Consider the following 19594-nt stretch of genomic DNA (forward strand, 5'->3'; position numbering starts at 1 on the left):
ATCCTGTAGGATTATTGTTAAAACCAGTAGAAAAAAACCCTGTTAGATCTCAGTTCCGTTTGTAGCCGAAACAAAGGTAGGTATTGGTTTCACATCAATTTTAGATCTATCTCCAGACTCAAAAGTTGTATTACGGCTCCAAAACCGTCTAAATTTTGATTAAACTGGGACAAATCCAATATCTCATCAACCACTCTTACTTTCCTCAATGGACTAATGGTATCTCCCTCACGGGTCTGAATAGAAGCTGTTTTAAATGTCAGAGGGTCTTCAGGTTTTAGCCTCCTGTCCTTGCAAGCGACTGCATTTTTCGTTATTAGCCAGCACAGACCAATTGACTAAAACTTCATGGATCCGTAGACATTCACTCCAAGGTCCCTCGCTTCCTCTGCACCTCTCAGCATTCCCCCATCAATTGTATATTCCTTTGATTTATTTGATCTCCTCATTAAATAGCAAAAGTAATTACACTTCAAAACGACTTAATTGATCCTGACGTGCTTTGGTGAGGCCATGAAAAGCACAATACAAATGCAAGTTCTTTATCTAGCAAGATAGTCATTGGTGAAGTAATAAAAGGCTGCCATCCCACTCCTGGCACATGCTGGAAACGCATGTCTGGGAATTGAACCATTCCCAGCACATGATTTTTTTCTTCATTAACTTTAACGATTGGAAGATTGAAGCCTTGTCCCAATATTCCTGTCAGGTACGCACTAGGTGCGGAGTATTGGAATCTTTATTTCCTACCTGGCTCCCATGTCTTCAAAGAACTGATCAGACCATAAGAAATAGGAACAAGTGCAGGTCATATGGCCCCTGAAGGCTGATCCACCATTTAATAGGATCATGACTGATTTTCTACAACAGCTCCAGTTTCCTGACCTATCCCCATATCCCTCAATTCCCTTATTTACCTCATCCTGAAATTTTATTCTAGGTTCTCCATTTAGGGCGAATGGGCTCTTAGCATCTACCCTGTCAGGCCCTCTAAGAATTTTAAACATTTCAATGAGATCATCACATTCTTCTAACTCCAGAGTATGCTGGCCCATTCTACTGAACAATAGAATCCCTATGGTGCAGAAAGAGGCCATTCGGCCTATTGAGCCAACACCGACAACAATCCCACCCAGGGCCCTATCCCTGTAACCCCACATATTTACCCTACTAATCCCCTGAAACTAAGGGGCAATTTAGCATGGCCAGTCAACCAAACTCTCACATCTTTGAACTTGGGAGGAAACCGGAGCACCCAGAGGAAACCCACGCAGATACGGGGAGAAAGTGCAAATTCCGCACAGACAGTTACCCAAGGCCGAAATGGAACCCTGGTCCCTGGCGCAGTGAGGCAGCTGTGCTGACTACAGTGCCACCGTGCCACCCACAATAATGTCACATGCAAACATTTGGACATGATTCTGAGTTCTTTGCAGAACATGACACTACCAAAAGAAAGCAGGTGATGCCTCTTTAACACTGGACTTCAATAAAGGAGCAATTCCTTGAAAATAAAAGTGCAGTTAGCTTAAATTCCGAAGATTGTTTCATTTATCTACCAATCAGCTCAGATTTGTTGTTAGTTGAGTGAGGCTGTACGCCATCAAATTTCTCCATTCTTCTTTCAAACCTGTTCGTTCTCTATTTAAAAATGTGTCTGATCATTCCGGTTTGCTCTTTCCTTCCTGGCGTATTTGACTTCTGTACCTTCTCTCTCCGTCTCCCAAGATGTGCTTTTGTGGCTAACAATTGAGCTACATATTCCTGACAAAGGCATGTAGTAAATTTGAAGCATGTATGAAATGGTTTGAAAGGACAGCTTGCAATGCCAGATTTATTCTGAGCTGACTCCAGAATGAACCTGAGTAGGAATAAATAAAAATCCTGCTGACCTTATAATTTCATAATGCATCGCATTCATCACCAAGACCCTGTTGTACATATTCCGTGCACTTAGGATTTCAGTTTAAGCTTTAAAGGTAGTTCCGATATCAGACTGGCTCCTGAATAAATGGAATTTTGTGTTTACAGTGCCTATTGCTTTCTAATCTCCTGCAGGGATTGGCTGTTCTGGTGCTGTTCTGTATACTGAGTGAAGAAGTGCAAGAAGCTTGGAAATTGGCTTGCCTTGGAAAAAGAAACCAGGGTGACGATGCAACGCGAGCACCTCAACTCTCGGTAAAAAAAAACTTAACTGTTACATAATGAGTCCATTCCAGTAAATGGAAAGAGTGTTAAACCTCTGAAGTACTTTTAATTTTCTATTGGTGCAGGTTGGGTGTGTCACATTTGCTTTCAGTTTGGCAGTAATCATTCCTGGGACCACATACCCCCTTCCCTATTTTCTCCTTTCACATGTATCAGCATCTAATAAGGTGAATGCAATAAGCTGTAACGAAACCCTTCTCAGTCTCACTGTTAACCCACGTCTAGAAGACACATGGCAGTGGCCCAGATTTCCCCCCCTCCTCCACTTGCTGTTTCCATATACAATATTGCTGGGGCAAGGATACCACATGAGCGAGGCTTTAAACCTAAAATTAGTTCTTATTATTTCCTGTATTTGTTATACTCAAATGAAACATGATTAGCCAGAGTGGTTGCACAAATGAATAAGCAATTTTCTCGTGCAAGCTAATAATGTCAGTGGGTAAATAACACTCAATTAAGATGTTACAAGGTCTGCACTAAAAGGACGTATGTTGTCATTCCTTCATTATTATATTTCACATCTCCACCTTTGCTGCTTCTTCTCGTCAATTGGGAAATATAAGGACATCATATAAATCTGACATGATGTCTCTGGGGAAACAACTCGACTGGAAGCCGACTGCAATAATAATAAAATCCATATTCTGTGGTGCCATTGCCTTGTGTATAAGAATACAAACACACCAGGCTTGTAGATAAGAATAGCCCTAGCATTGTTGTCAAATTGCCTGTCCAACATCCAGTCCTGGATCAGTCACAGTGCTTCCAGCACAAATTTGAAAAGTTCAAGGTCATTTTGACTTCCGTCTTCACCCCAAGCTCCAATTTTTCTCCCCAGACCCCAACTTCCTCAGGGGTTCCGGCTGAATCAGATAGTCACTGGTTTTGATTGCCGTGTCACTCGTTTCACTGAGTTGACAAAAAAAAAATCATTTTGGGATGTGGTCAGCATTTATTGCCCATCCCTAATTGCCCTTGAGATGGTGGTGGTGAGCTGCCACCTTGAACTGCGCAGTCCATTTGGTGTAGGTATCCTCTCCCTCAGAAGGACTGCCTGCTTCCAGCTTTGTAACATCATCTGCCACCAACTGTACTTTAACCCATCCACTGCCGAAACCATCAGATACACCTCTGTCACCTCTGGAGTCAATTACTCCAATGCTGTTCTTCCTGGCCTCCTTCCATCACCCTCCATGAACTAATGCTTGGCCAGAATCTTGTATTTCATAAAGCCCGTTGACTGACATTGACTCCCATCTCTTTGGGTCTGAGTCCTTATCCGTGTTGTTAATTCCTTCGATGGCCACAACCCTTTTTATTTCTGTAACCTGCTTCCCTTTGCTCTCCCAAACCCAGCCCAAAACTCCGTCCTACCTCTTGTACATCATCACTTTCTCCACCCTGCCATAACCTTCAGCTGCCTGGGTCAAACTTTCTGGATTTCCCTTCCAAAACCCCGCCACCTCTTTCTATGTTAAAGGCGCAAGTGCTTATTCTATTAAGAAATGAGTAATGGATGAGGTAGAATATAATTTGAAGTATAGTACTCATGTGATATAGCCTGGATATGTTATATATTAAGAAGTCTAACAACGCCAGGTTAAAGTCCAACAGGTTTATTTAGTAGCAAACGTCACTAGCTTTCGGAGCGCTGCTCCTTCGTCAGATGGAGTGGAAATCTGAGATTTCCTTACTGTGTTTACCCCAGTCCAATGCCGGCATTTCCACATTATGTTGTATATGTCAGGGATTTATTCTCTCTCCTTGGCAACATATACCAATATCTTGTTGATTGGACAATTGAAATGACATTGCAAGTCACCCCCTTCCCCAGTAACCTGTTCCAATTCAGCCGCAGGTTATTTGCGACATTGATGCAGCTGGAAGGTACAAGCAAAAAGTTGCAAATTATAAGTTGCTCTGAATTCCAGAGATAGGCATTATAAGTGGCTGAAACTTTTAGGGAATTTTTTTGTCTCAAATATATATCTGGAAGTCATGAAGTAAGGAAGATAAGTATTCGTATTAAAAAGAGCCAGCTTCCTTGATTTCAGTTCTATGGGTGTAGTGGATTGTGTAAGCATTGGCAAATATTGCAAGGGCAGTAATGGAAATCAGCATTACACTGAAAATGTGATTGATCTTTATGTTTGTTTAACACTTCTGGGTGACAAGCATTTTGTTCATAAAAACTAAGGGATGCCTATCCCTTAACACAGTACACAGTGTATAAAAGAGAGTGGGATTATTAGACTGAAGTTTAATAATGCAGGTGGATTGTATAACAGACTTAAATTGGCATTTTACCTGAGTTCGTCACAACATTCAAAGGATTCTGGGTGCTTCATTTGTGTTCCCCTGTTTACCTGTGATTTCAATTTTTTTTCTTCATTCGTGGGACATGGGCATTGCTGGCTGGCCAGCATTTATTGCCCATCCCTTGTTGCCCAAGGACAGTTGAGAGATGCTGTGGGTCTGGAGTCACATGTAGGCCTGACCAGGTAAGGATGGTAGATTTCCTTCCCTAAAGGACATTAGTGAACCAGATAGGTTTTCCCGACAATCAACAATGGTTTCATAGTCATCAGTAGATTCTTAATTTCATATTTTTTATTGAATTCAAATTCCACCATCTGCATGGCAGGATTCGAACCCGGGTCCCCAGAACATTAGCTGAGTTTATGGGTTAATAGTCCAGCGATAATACCACCAGGCCATCGCCTCCTCTTAGGTACATTAAATTTCTGCCTATGAGGCATTAATATGTGGACGATATTTTTCATATGTTCCTAGGGCTCCCACCCATACAATAACACATCACTGTTTGAGGAGAGTGGGCTGCATCGGATAACACTTGGAACATCAACGATATCATCAGTAAGCACTGCTCGATCTGCACGGACCCACTCCAGCCAGCCTGGATATCTCAGGTATTCTACCAAGAATTGGCCATTAGGAAAAGCTGCGCCATGCTTTTACACTAGGATATAAAGAAGCCTTTAAGTAGAGTTCTATCATGGAAAGAATTAAGTGAGTAGAAATATAAATTGCACTTGTCTGACAATTTCAAAATGAAAACAATTGCCTCCATATTCAGATTGGCGATGCTGTGACCATCAAGTGGAAATTGCATTTTGGGCATTAGGGTACTTCTAGCTGCCACTCCTTATTTTAATAATGCCCTGGCAGAAGAGACACAAGCAAAGGCAGCCATGTGATTGAGATTCCCTCACTTCCTTTATCCAGTACAAGAAGGGAGCCCAGAAGAAGCAAATTTTACGCCCTGCATTTAGTCCCCCTCCAATTCCTACAGAGAGAAGCAAGCAGTAGAGTTTCAGAGGCATGGCAGGTTAGAGATGAAGGCATCTGGCCACTGTTTTTGGACCACAGTAAGAAGATCTAAATTTGAGGGCCGTAACCATTTCCAGGAGCAGTGTCTAAGTGGGGAGTGTCATCCAAATCCTTCTTTGTTATTTTGCAACGCATTCCACCTGGTTTGGGCAGCATGGTGGCGCAATGGTTAGCACTGCTGCCTCACAGCGCCAGGGACTCGGGTTCGATTCTGGCTTCGGGTCACTGTCTGTGTGGAGTTTGCATGTTCTCCCTGTGTCTGCGTGGGTTTCCTCCGAGTGTACCGGTTTCCTCCCACACTCCAAGAATGTGCAGGTTAGGTTGATTGGCCATGATAAATTGCCACTTAGTGTCAGGGGGACTAGGAGAGTAAATATATGGGGTTACGGAGATAGGACCTTGGTGGGATTGTTGTCGGTGCAGGCACGATGGGCCAAATGGCCTCCTTTTGCACTGTAGATTCCATGATTCTATAAGTGCTTGTTTTCTCCATAACATTTTCCTCCTAAAGGCGTTAACACCTTTTTCCAAGTACAATTTTGCAGGTACCCTGTGTTAGTTTGACAAGTTGCTTCACCATGGTGTCCAATCCTGTCCTCATCCAATGATCATGCGCTCACTTCTAGCACTAGGAAATGGATTACTTTCCCATTTTGAACCAGTGATCAAATTGTGAGACAGAGGCACTACGTAATTTCGAGCTCCCAAAAAATACACAAATGCTAAGCTTAAGGAAAATTGCCTTTCACGGTGCCATTTTTGATCCGAATTTCAATTTTAGGTTCCAGATGTGAAAGTTCAGTTCGCCTACCAGCCATTTGCTATGTTTCAAAAAGATACGCTAAAACTTATTTTCATTGTGCTTTCCTCAGAGAAAATCTGTTGGCACGACAGGGTTCAGCCTTGGATCAAACCTTATTGGGTCACACTGGACCCACTGACATAGACGTTGCGATGTTTCATCGACCACAAGATGCAGCTGGAGGAGGAGGTGAGGTTATTACCAAATGCCACTTGCACGTCGATGGAAACGTTCAATTTATTCCCCACAGTGACACTAGTTTGATTCATTGCGTTCATGCCAGCTGTAAAGGGACTATCCTATCTAATTCCACCTCCCAGTTGTTGGTCCAAAGTCTCCTGAGTTATGGGACTTCAGCTGCATATCCAGCACTTTTTAAATGTAAAATGGCTATTAGTGAATGAGCAGCTGACTCCTTCACATCATTGCGGACGGCACGGTGGCACAGTGGTTAGCACTGCTGCCTCACAGCGTCAGGGACCCGGGTTCAATTCCCAGCTTGGGTCAGTGTCTGTATGGAGTTTGCACGTTCTCCCCGTGTCTGCGTGGGTTTCCTCTGGGAGCTTCGGTTTCCTCCCACAGTCCAAAAGATGTGTGGGTTAGGTGGATTGGCCGTGCTAAATTGCTCCTTAGTGTCAGGGGAACTAGCTAGGGTAAATGCATGAGGTTATGGAGATAGGGCCTGCGTGGGATTGTGGTCGGTGCAGACTTGATGGGTCAAATGGCCTCCTTCTGCACTGTAGGATTCTATGAATCTATTAGTATGATGGCAAAGTAAATGATTCCTGTTAGTATTAAAATAGCAGTCAAGAAATGGCACATGAATGTATCTGTTCACAATTCATTCCCTTATATTGCCAGCAATAATTTCTAGGTTATGGGGCTAAGGAACCTGAAGGTAATCTTGCCATTGGTAACACTTGGAATAGCCCACAACAGCATACCGCTTGGCTTACTGGTGAGCTAAAAGGAACTGTCCTGTCTAGTCTTTAATCTTAAATGAATTTTATCATTCCTGTGCACAGACCATGATTCCGACACTGATAGTGATCTGTCACTGGATGAGGAGCGTAGTCTTTCTTTAGCATCATCAGAGAGCGAGGAGAATGAACGATATCGAGGGCGGTTTCCACGGCGATTTAAGCGAGCAGCAAACAGTGAACGGCTGCTTACTGACCCCCTGCATACAACCCCTAAAGGTGAGTAGAAAATGGCAAATGGAAGCACAATGCTTGGTTGGATTTAACGCGAATGTTGTGGGTTTTAGCTGAAAAAGTGGATTAAAAGCAAAACATTCCCTTTTGATAGAAGAGATAATAGAGGACAGTTCTCCTGTCTGTCCTGGGCATTTTTATCACCGCACTGTCCTTTAACCTCTGGGGTTTGCGTTCAGATTCAACCCTGACAGATGCTGACTATATGCTGTTTCTGTGTAAAATTGGGTTAGGAAACAACCTTTTTAACTTTGACACTAATGTTTGAATCAATGCAACTTTTACACAAGAACATTTTACTCTGTGTGTTGATGTCCATAAAAGTGACTTTAGTCTTGCACCGAAACTGAACTAGAAAAGCCAGGGCCCAAGCTGATTCTGAATGAAATTGGAGCGACACGTCCTTGAGTATGTTGATTCACATCACTTTGGTTTGACATACTGTCAAGTGTGAATCCAATGCAGCGTCAAATCTGCATTACTTCCTTTGGACTTTGGACCCTTGCAAACTGACCAACCCTCAATGCAGAGCACGAGGCTGTTCTCCTCCCGACGTCCTAAATATTTAAGTGTTTAACTGTTGTGATCAAACTGTATCCAGGCAGGCACACATTCTAAAACCAGGCTTGCCGTTCCATCTGGGCAGCCACTGTAAATTCAGGTCTCCCGGACTGAATCTCAACTGCTGCCTGTTGTCAAGGTCGAGATCTATAGTTTATTATTAATTGTATAGTTTCACAGCAAAGTCACAAGGAAGTTTGGTTTCAGGAATAGATATGTCACAATGGGATTTATGGAGGATATGAATGGTTCTGCATTGACAAGAATGGAAAGGAATTTGGACAAAAGATACCTACTCCAAGTATAGTTATTGAAAACTTGATTCATCCAGTGCTAGATAGATTATAAAAATCAGACCCAGCCCTCTTCACCTCCCCAATTGAAATCATAACATTTTATCTCAGTTATGTCATGAATAGCCCCAATTAAAGTTAGCAGTGCAAGTCTGGGACAGCATTAAATTCTCCTTAAAGCATCTGCTAGGCTGCCTCTGACTAGCAGTTCTAAACCATGGAACATAGGCAGTAGCAATTGAGAAACATCAGTAATAGTACAGATACTGCAATTCATGTGACCTGTGGTTATTGTGTTGCCTGGGTGTAATACAAAGAGGGAAACTGCAGAAGGAGAAACATAACCCACCCCCTTAATGGAGCCTCTTTAATTCTCCATTGGCTAAATGAATTAGTGCAGAATTGGGCGGTTTCTCCCTTACTGTATGTTCCTATCCACCCAGTTGCCTTGCTTTCAGCGCGCCCGTATGGGCAGCATGGTGGCACAGTGGTTAGCACTGCTGCCTCACAGCACCACGGACCGGGATTTGACCCCCGGCTTGGGTCACTGTCTGTGTGGAGTTTGCACGTCCTCCCTGTGTCTGCGTGGGTTTCCTCCCACAATCCAAAAGATGTGCTGGTTAGGTGGATTGGCAATGCTAAATTCTCCTTCAGTGTACCCGAACAGGCACCGGAGTGTGGCGACGAGGGGATTTTCATAGTAACTTCATTGCAGTGTTAATGTAAGCCTACTTGTGACACTAATAAATAAACTACTTCACTGAGGTTAAAATTAGAATTGTCGCTAACTGATAAAATGTGTAGAGCAACAGTTTGCTGCTCCCTGCTTCTGGAGGAACTAATTGCTTATTGTCATTTCTTTCTTTTCAGTATTAGCTCAATACATTAGGTGTATAATAAAGAATATAACTTTCTAAATACACATGAGCAGCTGATTAATCACTCATATCCCTCCTTTGTAAATGCTATAATCTGTTAATTGTTTATCTGAGCAGATGCATTTAGCACCTCATTATTCACTCACTAGTGTACATAGTGTTTTGAATATTTCGACACCCTCATAAACACTCCTCTTACCAGAATGTAAAACAGCTCTTGTAAATAAATTATGGTAAACTGTATGAGGCCTCTTGAGACCAGAAATTACACCCTGCGAGTGTTATTGTACAAACATTTAATATGTTTGGATCAAATTCATATGTGGACATTAGTCCAGTGCAGGATTGGGTTCCATGGCCTAATAGCTACTGAGATGAACTGAGCTTTTTTTTATACTTTTCCAATTCAATCAAATCAAGTCCAAATCATAGTCTCAACAAGTTGAGACATTTCCGATCCAGGCTGACAAGACAGGGCATGCAAGCCTCTACCCTGTCTTGGGCCTGATCTACATGAGCCAAGCTAATTGGAGGAGGCGCAGGTCTTCCTCCTCCAAGGCTTGATCTCATTTGCATCTCAGCCAAAAGGCCGAGGAGTTTATGCATGAAGAATAGCTACTTGGACTAACTACTGAAGGCGACTGGAACTGGTGCCCCAGATGGAGCATTTGGTAGAGTTGGATAAATCAAAAGCAACAAAAAAAATATAGGCTGCCAGATTACAGCCAGTTTGGCAGCATGGAATAGCCCATTGGCTGGTGGATTCAGGCTACTCAAATCTATTTCACTTTGTTACCATGCAGCCAACAGGGAACTAACAATTCAATTGTCTGTGCTGGCTTCAAATCTTGGCTAAAGCAAGATAGAGCAGGAACTTCTATACAAAGAGCTATACAAAGAGAATTTTAAGTATAGTTATATTAAGCATAGCTCATAATATCGCAATCTGAAATTATTCGTAGTTTGATATAAATTATGCATTTGTGCAAGTTCCGGATCTAGTTCTGGGCAATTAAGTAGAGCAGGTGCAGTGATTTCCACTAGGAGAATGTCAGGGGAATAGTGATTCATGAAATAGTTAGGTTAAAAGTAGCAATGAAAGGAGACAAAAAAAAAATCAAAGGTGTAAATATGAGTGAGAGGTTGTTTCTCCTGGCTAGAGAATCTAGAACATGGCACAGTCTCAGTTCAAAGTGTTAAAAGTGGGATGGGAGGAATGCGCAGCTTCTCTAGCCCCACTAACTCCACAGGTCACACCACAGATGTAAATGTTTTATTCATTCACCAAAATGGCCAAATGTTTACTTTCATAATTATTAGAACCAGGATAAAAGAGGCTTTAACCAGGCTTCTTACAATAAACTCAGACTGAATATTAATATGAAACAAAACCTATTTTTGAAAGCAAGTTACAAAAACTGATTAACACTCCATTTGTAATCCAGAAATGTAAAGTGGTGGGAAACCATAACAGATTAATAGAACATAGAACATTACAGCGCAGTACAGGCCCTTCGGCCCTCGATGTTGCGCCGACCTGTGAAACCAATCTAAAGCCCATCTAACCTACACTATTCCAATATCATCCATATGTTTATCCAATAACCATTTGAATGCTCTTAATGTTGACGAGTCCACTACTGCTGCAGGCAGGGCATTCCACGCCCTTACTACTCTCTGAGTAAAGAACCTACCTCTAACATCTGTCCTATATCTATCACCCCTCAATTTAAAGCTATGTCCCCTCGTGCTAGCCATCACCATCCGAGGAAAAAGGCTCTCACTATCCACCCTATCTAATCCTCTGATCATCTTGTATGCCTCTATTAAGTCACCTCTTAACCTTCTTCTCTCTAACAAAAACAACCTCAAGCCCCTCAGCCTTTCCTCATACGATTTTCCCACCATACCAGGCAACATCCTGGTAAATCTTCTCTGCACCCTTTCCAACACTTCCACATCCTTCCTATAATGCGGCGACCAGAACTGTACGCAATAGTCCAATTGCGGCCGCACCAGAGTTTGCAGTTGCAACATGACCTCCTGGCTCCGAAACTCAATCCCTCTACCAATAAAAGCTAACACACCGTATGCCTTCTTAACCCTATCAACCTGGGTGCCAACTTTCAGGGATCTATGCACATGGACACCCAGATCCCTCTGTTCATCCACACTACCAAGTATCTTACCATTAGCCCAGTACTCTGTATTCCTGTTACTCCTTCCAAAGTGAATCACTTCGTACTTTTCCGCATTAAACTCCATTTGCCACCTCTCAGCCCAGCTCTGCAGCTTATCTATGTCCCTCTGTAACCTGCCACTTCCCTTCGCACTGTCTAATGTTGAGGACATTCATTTTGAGAAGCATGGGTTAACGAGCATAGCCAGCACAGATTGCGAAAAGCAAATCGCATCTGGCTAACCTAATTCACTTACCTGATGACGTAGAGGTAGTGCAATAGATTCCACACAGACTTAGGAGAGATTGGAAAAACTGGGATTGTTCAGCTTCGAAGAGGTAAGGTTAAGTAGAGGTATCCAAAATAATGAGGGGTTTTGAGACAGCCAGAAGGAGGTGTGGTTGAGTAACCAGAGGTCATAGATTTAAAAATAGTGGATTGCGAAAAGCATGATGGAATCAGATTCTGTAAGAACTTTTAATAATTGGACTCAAAAAGAACTAATTTGTAGAGAATGGCAAAAATTTGAGGTGTGAGACTAAATTGGAAATTTCCTCGAAAAAGTAGGCACTGGCATAATGGGCTGAATGGCATCCTTCTGAACTCTCAAACTCTGATTGTAAGTTCATAACATTCATTATCCTCATTTCCTTTACTCCTCCTCCCCTATTTTAATAACATTTCTTCCTTTTTTAGGTTTTCTATCACACAGTCTCTGAGATTGTTAGAAAACATGGACAAGCTAATGAAGTTTCTTGGTCTCAGATTTCTGGCTTTCGACTTGTGGAGAAATCCTTTGTGTTTGCTCATGTTTCCGTCGATTCCCCTCAAAACAGATTCTTTTCTATATAGGTACCTTATATAGGGTGCTCATTTTGAGCAGCTGTGGGGACTAAAGGGTCATTTTGCAAATTGGAACAGCACAATGTTTATTCGTTCATGGAGTGGAGGCATGGCAGGCAAGGCCTGATGTTGCTCATCTCTAATTGCTCTCAAAAAGGTGGTTCCCAATTGTCGTCTTTAGTCCCCTGTGGTGAAAATACTCCCACAGTACTGATAGGCGGCAGTTCATAGAACATAGAACATTACAGCGCAGTACAGGCCCTTCGGTCCTCGATGTTGCGCCGACCAGTGAAACCCATCTAAAGCCCATCTAACCTACACTATTCCAATATCATCAATATGTTTATCCAATCACCATTTAAATGCCCTTAATGTTGGCGAGTCCACTACTGTTGCAGGCAGGGCATTCCACACCCTTACTACTCTGAGCAAAGAACCTACCTCTGACATCTGTCTATTATCTATCACCCCTCAATTTAGAGCTATGTCCCCTCGTGCTAGCCATCCCCATCCGAGGAAAAAGGCTCTCACTGTCCACCCTATCTAATCCTCTGATCATCTTGTATGCCTCTATTAAGTCACCTCTTAACCTTCTTCTCTCTAATGAAAACAGCCTCAAGTCCCTCAGCCTTTCCTCATAAGACCTTCCCACCATACCAGGCAACATCCTGGTAAATCTCCTCTGCACCTTTTCCAATGCTTCCACATCCTTCCTATAATGCGGCAACCAGAACTGTACGCAATACTCCAGGTGCGGCGCACCAGAGTTGTGTACAGCTGCAACATGACATCATGGTTCCGAAACTCAATCCCTCTACCAATAAAAGCTAACACACCGTAAGCCTTCTTAACAACCCTATCAACCTGGGTGCCAACTTTCAGGGATCTATGCAGTTGGACACCGAGATATCTCTGCTCATCCACACTCCCAAGTATCTTACCATTAGCCCAGTACTCTGTATTCCTGTTACTCCTTCCAAAGTGAATCACCTCACACTTTCCACATTAAACTCCATTTGCCACCTCTCAGCCCAGCTCTGCAGCTTATCTATGTCCCTCTGTAACCTGCAACATCCTTCCGCACTGTCCACAACTCCACCGACTTTAGTGTCATCCGCAAATTTACTAACCCATCCTTCTACGCCCTCATCCAGGTCATTTATGAAAATGACAAACAGCAGTGGCCCCAAAACAGATCCTTGCAGTACACCACTAGTAACTGAACTCCAGGATGAACATTTCACATCAACCACCACCCTTACAGCTAGCCAATTTCTGATCCAAACTGCTAAATCACCCTCAATCCCATGCCTCCGTATCTTTTGCAATAGTTTATCGTGGGGAACCTTATCAAACGCTTTACTGAAATCCATATACACCACATCAACTGCTTTACCCTTATCCACCTCTTTGGTCACTTTCTCAAAGAACTCAATAAGGTTTGTGAGGCATGACCTACCCTTCACAAAACCGTGTTGACTATCCCTAATAAAATTATTCCTTTCTAGATGATTATAAATCCTATCTCTTATAATCCTTTCCAAAACTTTGCCCACAACTGAAGTAAGGCTCACTGGTCTATAATTACCAGGGTTGTCTCTACTCCCCTTCTTGAACAAGGGGACAACATTTGCTATCCTCCAGTCTTCTGGCACTATTCCTGTAAGAGGTTTAACAACACCAGGTTAAAGTCCAACAGGTTTATTTGGTAGCAAAAGCCACACAAGCTTTCGGAGCTCTTAGCCCCTTCTTCAGGTGAGTGGGAATTCTGTTCACAAACAGAGCTTATAAAGACACAGACTCAATTTACATGAATAATGGTTGGAATGCGAATACTTACAACTAATCAAGTCTTTAAGAAACGAAACAATGTGAGTGGAGAGAGCATCAAGACAGGCTAAAAAGATGTGTATTGGCTCCAGACAAGACAGCCAGTGAAACTCTGCAGGTCCACGCAACTGTGGGAGTTACAAATAGTGTGACATGAACCCAATATCCCGGTTGAGGCCGTCCTCGTGTGTGCGGAACTTGGCTATCAGTTTCTGCTCAGCGACTCTGCGCTGTCGTGTGTCGCGAAGGCCGCCTTGGAGAACGCTTACCCGAATATCAGAGGCCGAATGCCCGTGACCGCTGAAGTGCTCCCCAACAGGAAGAGAACAGTCTTGCCTGGTGATTGTCGAGCGGTGTTCATTCATCCGTTGTCGCAGCGTCTGCATAGTTTCCCCAATGTACCATGCCTCGGGACATCCTTTCTTGCAGCGTATCAGGTAGACAACGTTGGCCGAATTGCAAGAGTATGTACCGTGTACCTGGTGGATGGTGTTCTCACGTGAGATGATGGCATCTGTGTCGATGATCCGGCACGTCTTGCAGAGGTTGCTGTGGCAGGGTTGTGTGGTGTCATGGTCACTGTTCTCCTGAAGGCTGGGTAGTTTGCTGCGGACAATGGTCTGTTTGAGGTTGTGCGGTTGTTTGAAGGCAAGAAGTGGGGGTGTGGGGATGGCCTTGGCGAGATGTTCGTCTTCATCAATGACATGTTGAAGGCTCCGGAGGAGATGCCGTAGCTTCTCCGCTCTGGGGAAGTACTGGACAACGAAGGGTACTCTGTCCACTGTGTCCCGTGTTTGTCTTCTGAGGAGGTCGGTGCGGTTTTTCGCTGTGGCGCGTTGGAACTGTTGATCAATGAGTCTAGCGCCATATCCTGTTCTTATGAGGGCATCTTTCAGCGTCTGGAGGTGTCTGTTGCGATCCTCCTCATCCGAGCAGATCCTGTGTATACGGAGGGCTTGTCCGTAGGGGATGGCTTCTTTAACGTGTTTAGGGTGGAAGCTGGAGAAGTGGAGCATCGTGAGGTTATCCGTGGGCTTGCGGTACAGTGAGGTGCTGAGGTGACCGTCCTTAATGGAGATGCGTGTGTCCAAGAATGCAACCGATTCCGGAGAGTAGTCTATGGTGAGCCTGATGGTGGGATGGAACTTGTTGATGTCATCATAGAGTTGTTTCAGTGATTGTTCACCATGAGTCCAAAGGAAGAAAATGTCATCGATGTATCTAGTGTATAGCATCGGTTGAAGGTCCCATGCGGTGAAGAAGTCTTGTTCGAACCTGTGCATGAAGATGTTGGCATATTGAGGTGCGAATTTGGTCCCCGTGGCTGTTCCGTGTGTCTGGATACACTGTTTGTGAACAGAATTCCCACTCACCTGAAGGAGGGGCTAAGAGCTCCGAAAGCTTGTGTGGCTTTTGCTACCAAATAAACCTGTTGGACTTTAACCTGGTGTTGTTAAACTTCTTACTGTGTTTGCCCCAGTCCAACGCCGGCATCTCCACATCATGACTATTCCTGTAGACAGTGACGACATAAAGATCAAAGCCAAAGGCTCTGCCATCTCCTCCCTAGCCTCCCAGAGAATCCTAGGATAAATCCCATCCGGCCCAGGGGACTTTTCTATTTTCACACTTTCCAGAATTGCTAACATCTCCTTATGAACCTCAATCCCATCTAGTCTAATAGCCTGTATCTCAGTATTCTCCTCGACAACATTGTCTTTTTCCTGTGTGAATACTGATGAAAAATATTCATTTAGCGCCTCTCCTATCTCTTCGGACTCCACGCACAACTTCCCACTCCTGTCCTTGACTGGCCCTAATCTTACCCTAGTCATCCTTTTATTCCTGACATACCTATAGAAAGCTTTAGGGTTTTCCTTGATCCTACCTGCCAAAGACTTCTCATGTCCCCTCCTGGCTCTTCTTAGCTCTCTCTTTAGGTCCTTCCTGGCTACCTTGTAACCCTCAAGCGCCCTAACTGAGCCTTCACGTCTCATCTTTACATAAGTCTCCTTCTTCCTCTTCACAAGAGATTCAACTTCTTTCGTAAACAACGGTTCCCTCGCTCGACCACTTCCTCCCTGCCTGACAGGTACATACTTATCAAGGACACGCAGTAGCTGTTCCTTGAACAAGCTCCACATTTCAATTGTGCCCATCCCCTGCAGTTTCCTTCCATATCCTATGCATCCTAAATCACGCCTAATCGCATCATAATTTCCTTTCCCCCAGCTATAACTCTTGCCCTGCAGTATATACCTATCCCTTTCCATCGCTAAAGTAAACGTAACCAAATTGTGGTCACTATCGCCAAAGTGTTCACCTACCTCCAATCTAACACCTGGCCTGGTTCATTACCCAGTACCAAATCCAATGTGGCCTCGCCTCTCGTTGGCCTATCTACATACTGTGTCAGGAAACCCTCCTTTCAGGTATATTGATCTAGTAGCCCTGGAGGAACAGCAATATGTTACCAAGCCGGGGAAACTTGGAAGTGATGTTGTTCCCATGTACCCATGGCTGTTATCCTTCCTAGTAGTAAATGTCGCAACTTTGGGAGGTGCTATCGAAGAAACCTTGGTAAGTTGCTGCAGCATAATCTTGTAAAAAGTACACATAGTAGGCACTTTGCTGATGACTGTTTAATTGGTGGATGAGGCAGCAATCAAATGTACTTCTTCATCCAGGATAGTGTTGGTTTGAGTATTGCTAAAGCGGCACTTACCCAGGTAAGTGGAGATTATTCCATCACACTCCCACCTTGTACCTTGTAGATGGTGGGAAAAGTTTGGAAAATCAAAAGGTAAGTCACTTACCACAGAATACTTGGGCTCAGACCCACTTCCCTAACTACATTATTTATGTGGCTGGCGCAATTACGTTTCTGGTCAGTGGTGACTCCAGGATATTAATGGTGGAGGCTTTGGAAAATCCACTGCAGTTGAATAACATGGGGTAGTGGTTAGACTCTCTCTTGTTATAGATGGTAATTGTTATGCACTTTTGTGATGTGAATGTCTTATCAGCTAAGTCTCAGTGTTGTCCAGGTTTTGCTGCATGCGAACACAGATTGCTTGAGTATCTGAGAAGTTGTGAATGGAGCTGAGCACTGTGCAATCAAAGAGTAAGGTGATGGTAAAGGTGGTTGGTCCTAGGATACGCCCCTGAGTAACTTCTGCAAGAACATCTTGGGGGCTACAATGATTGGCCTCCAACAACACAACCATCTTCCTTTGAGCTACATGCGACTCCAGCCAGTGCAGAATTCTCCCGCGATTCCCATTGACTTCCGTTTTGCTCAGGCTCCTTGATGCTATACTCAGTCAAATGATGGTTTTGGTAAAATCAGGCCCATAGTGTGACATGAACCCAAGATCCCGGTTGAGGCTGTCCTCGTGTGCGGAACTTGGCTATCAGTCTCTGCTCAGCGACTCTGCGCTGTCGTGTGTCGTGAAGGCCGCCTTGTGGAGAAGAGCGTTCTCTTCCTGTTGGGGAACACTTCATCGGTCACAGGCATTCGGTCTCTGATCTTCGGGTAAGCATTCTCCAAGGGAGAACTACTGGGACTTGATGGTTTGAGTTATAAGGAGAGTCTGGATAGACTGGGACTTTTTTCTCTGGAGAGTAGAAGGCTGAGGGGTGATCTTATAGAGGTCTATAAAATAATGAGGGGCGTAGATCAGCTAGTCAATATCTTTTCCCAAAGGTAAGGGAGTCAAAACATAGAGGATATAGGTTTAACGTGAGAGGGGAGAGATACAAAAGATCCAGAGGGGCAATTTTTCCACACAGGGTGGTGAGTGTCTGGAACAAGCTGCCAGAGGTAGCAGTAGAGGCGGTTACAATTTTGTCTTTTAAAAGGCATTTAGGCAGTTATATGGGTAAGATGGTTATAGAGGGATATGGGTCAAATGCGGGCAATTGGGACTAGCTTAGGGGTTTAAAAAAAAGGACGGCATGGACAAGTTGGGCCAAAGGGCCTGTTTCCATGCTGTAAACCTCTATGACTCTATGACCAGAGGGACTCAGAGTAAGGGATCACCCATTTAAGAGATGAGGAGGAATTTCTTCTCTCTAAGGGTAGTGAATCTGTGGAATTCTTTACCGCAGAGGGCTGTAGAGGCTGGGTCGTTAAGTATGTTCAAGGCTGAGATAGACGGATTTTTAATCAGTAAAGGTCTCAAGGGTTATGGGGATGAGGCGGGAAAGTGGAGTTGAGGATTATCATATCAGATCAGTCATGATATTGAATGGGAAAACAGACTCAATGAGCTGAATGGCCTACTTCTGCTCTTACGCCTTATGGTCTTATGGAGGTTCTCCAACTAGAGAGCATTTTGTGTCCTTGTTTTTTCCATCTGGTGTTCAACATGGCGTACTGATTCATAAACTGAGGGACAGCACTGGTTAAGTAATCAGGGAGTTTCCTTGTCCGTATTTGGCCTAATGTCATGAGACTTTCTAGTGTTTGGAGTCAGAGTTGAGGACGCCCATGTTAACTCCCTCCCCACTGTGCCACTGCCTTTGGGGGAAGCAGGAAGGGGATTTGTATTGCTAATGGGACAGGACAAACCCAGGGATGCTGATGGAAACTAATGTGCATTGTAACTCGTTCACCTATTGAATGGCATCTTATGTTTGCTTTGGTGTTTTGTACTCTTCAGCCTCTTACCTTTTACCTTTTAAAATATGTGGGGCAAGAAAATTCTGTAATACTGTAAAATGTCCAAGTAAAAGTAATTATTCAAGTTATTGGCCTGGGATCAGTCATTTCACTGAGCACTGTTCCATTTGATAACTCGTTAACAAACTTGTGAATTCTTAATTGGCTTCTCAAGTGAAGCTTTCTGTAGTTTGTGTCACTGGTAGAAGATTAATTACATTTATTTATCAGATAAGTGTGTGTATGAAGAAGGTTAAGGAACCCCCTTTGGTGAATTGAAGAGTAGGAAGGATTAGGTTGAAAAATATATCAACAATTTAAAGGTATGCTTTATGTCTTTATGCTGTCTTTGTCAAACTTGCAGTTTTTCAGATTTTCTGTTTAACCCATTATTAGACGTAAGTCGTGCTCTGAGAATACTGCAGCTAACTACCACAAACAATAGGAAAAATTATTTGCTCTGAATATAAATGGTACAAATTATCATCAGTAGTGATTGGGAAATTCCTGTCGCATTACCAAATGATCGATTAAAGAGCAGAGTTTAAAGGACACAATTTATCCCTTATTTTGCAAAGTCTGGTAAAACCTGATAGAGTTAATCAACAGCACATTGGGGTGACAGCACACTTATGATTAGTTAGTGTAACGTGTCAACACAGCTCTGACATTGAACCAGCTAACCCCAGGGACCATATCCCATACACAGATTTGACCAGAACCCCAAAGGTGAAAAGATGTGCACACAAAAGACTGCAAAAATTGTTT

The 19594-nt window shown here is 43.5% G+C and overlaps 1 protein-coding gene across 1 annotated transcript in view; it reads left to right on the plus strand.

Moving 5' to 3' along the window:
- Positions 1-19594, plus strand: part of celsr3 (cadherin, EGF LAG seven-pass G-type receptor 3) — a 269844-nt gene that overhangs the window by 245255 nt on the left and 4995 nt on the right. The window contains exons 30-33 of the mRNA XM_078210174.1: positions 2059-2178; positions 5005-5141; positions 6435-6553; positions 7390-7563. Of these exons, the coding sequence (XP_078066300.1) occupies positions 2059-2178; positions 5005-5141; positions 6435-6553; positions 7390-7563 (550 nt within the window). The remainder of the gene's footprint in view (positions 1-2058; positions 2179-5004; positions 5142-6434; positions 6554-7389; positions 7564-19594) is intronic.

The sequence above is a fragment of the Mustelus asterias genome, chromosome 3, assembly GCF_964213995.1.
Source record: "Mustelus asterias chromosome 3, sMusAst1.hap1.1, whole genome shotgun sequence".
Taxonomy (NCBI): Eukaryota; Metazoa; Chordata; class Chondrichthyes; order Carcharhiniformes; family Triakidae; genus Mustelus; species Mustelus asterias.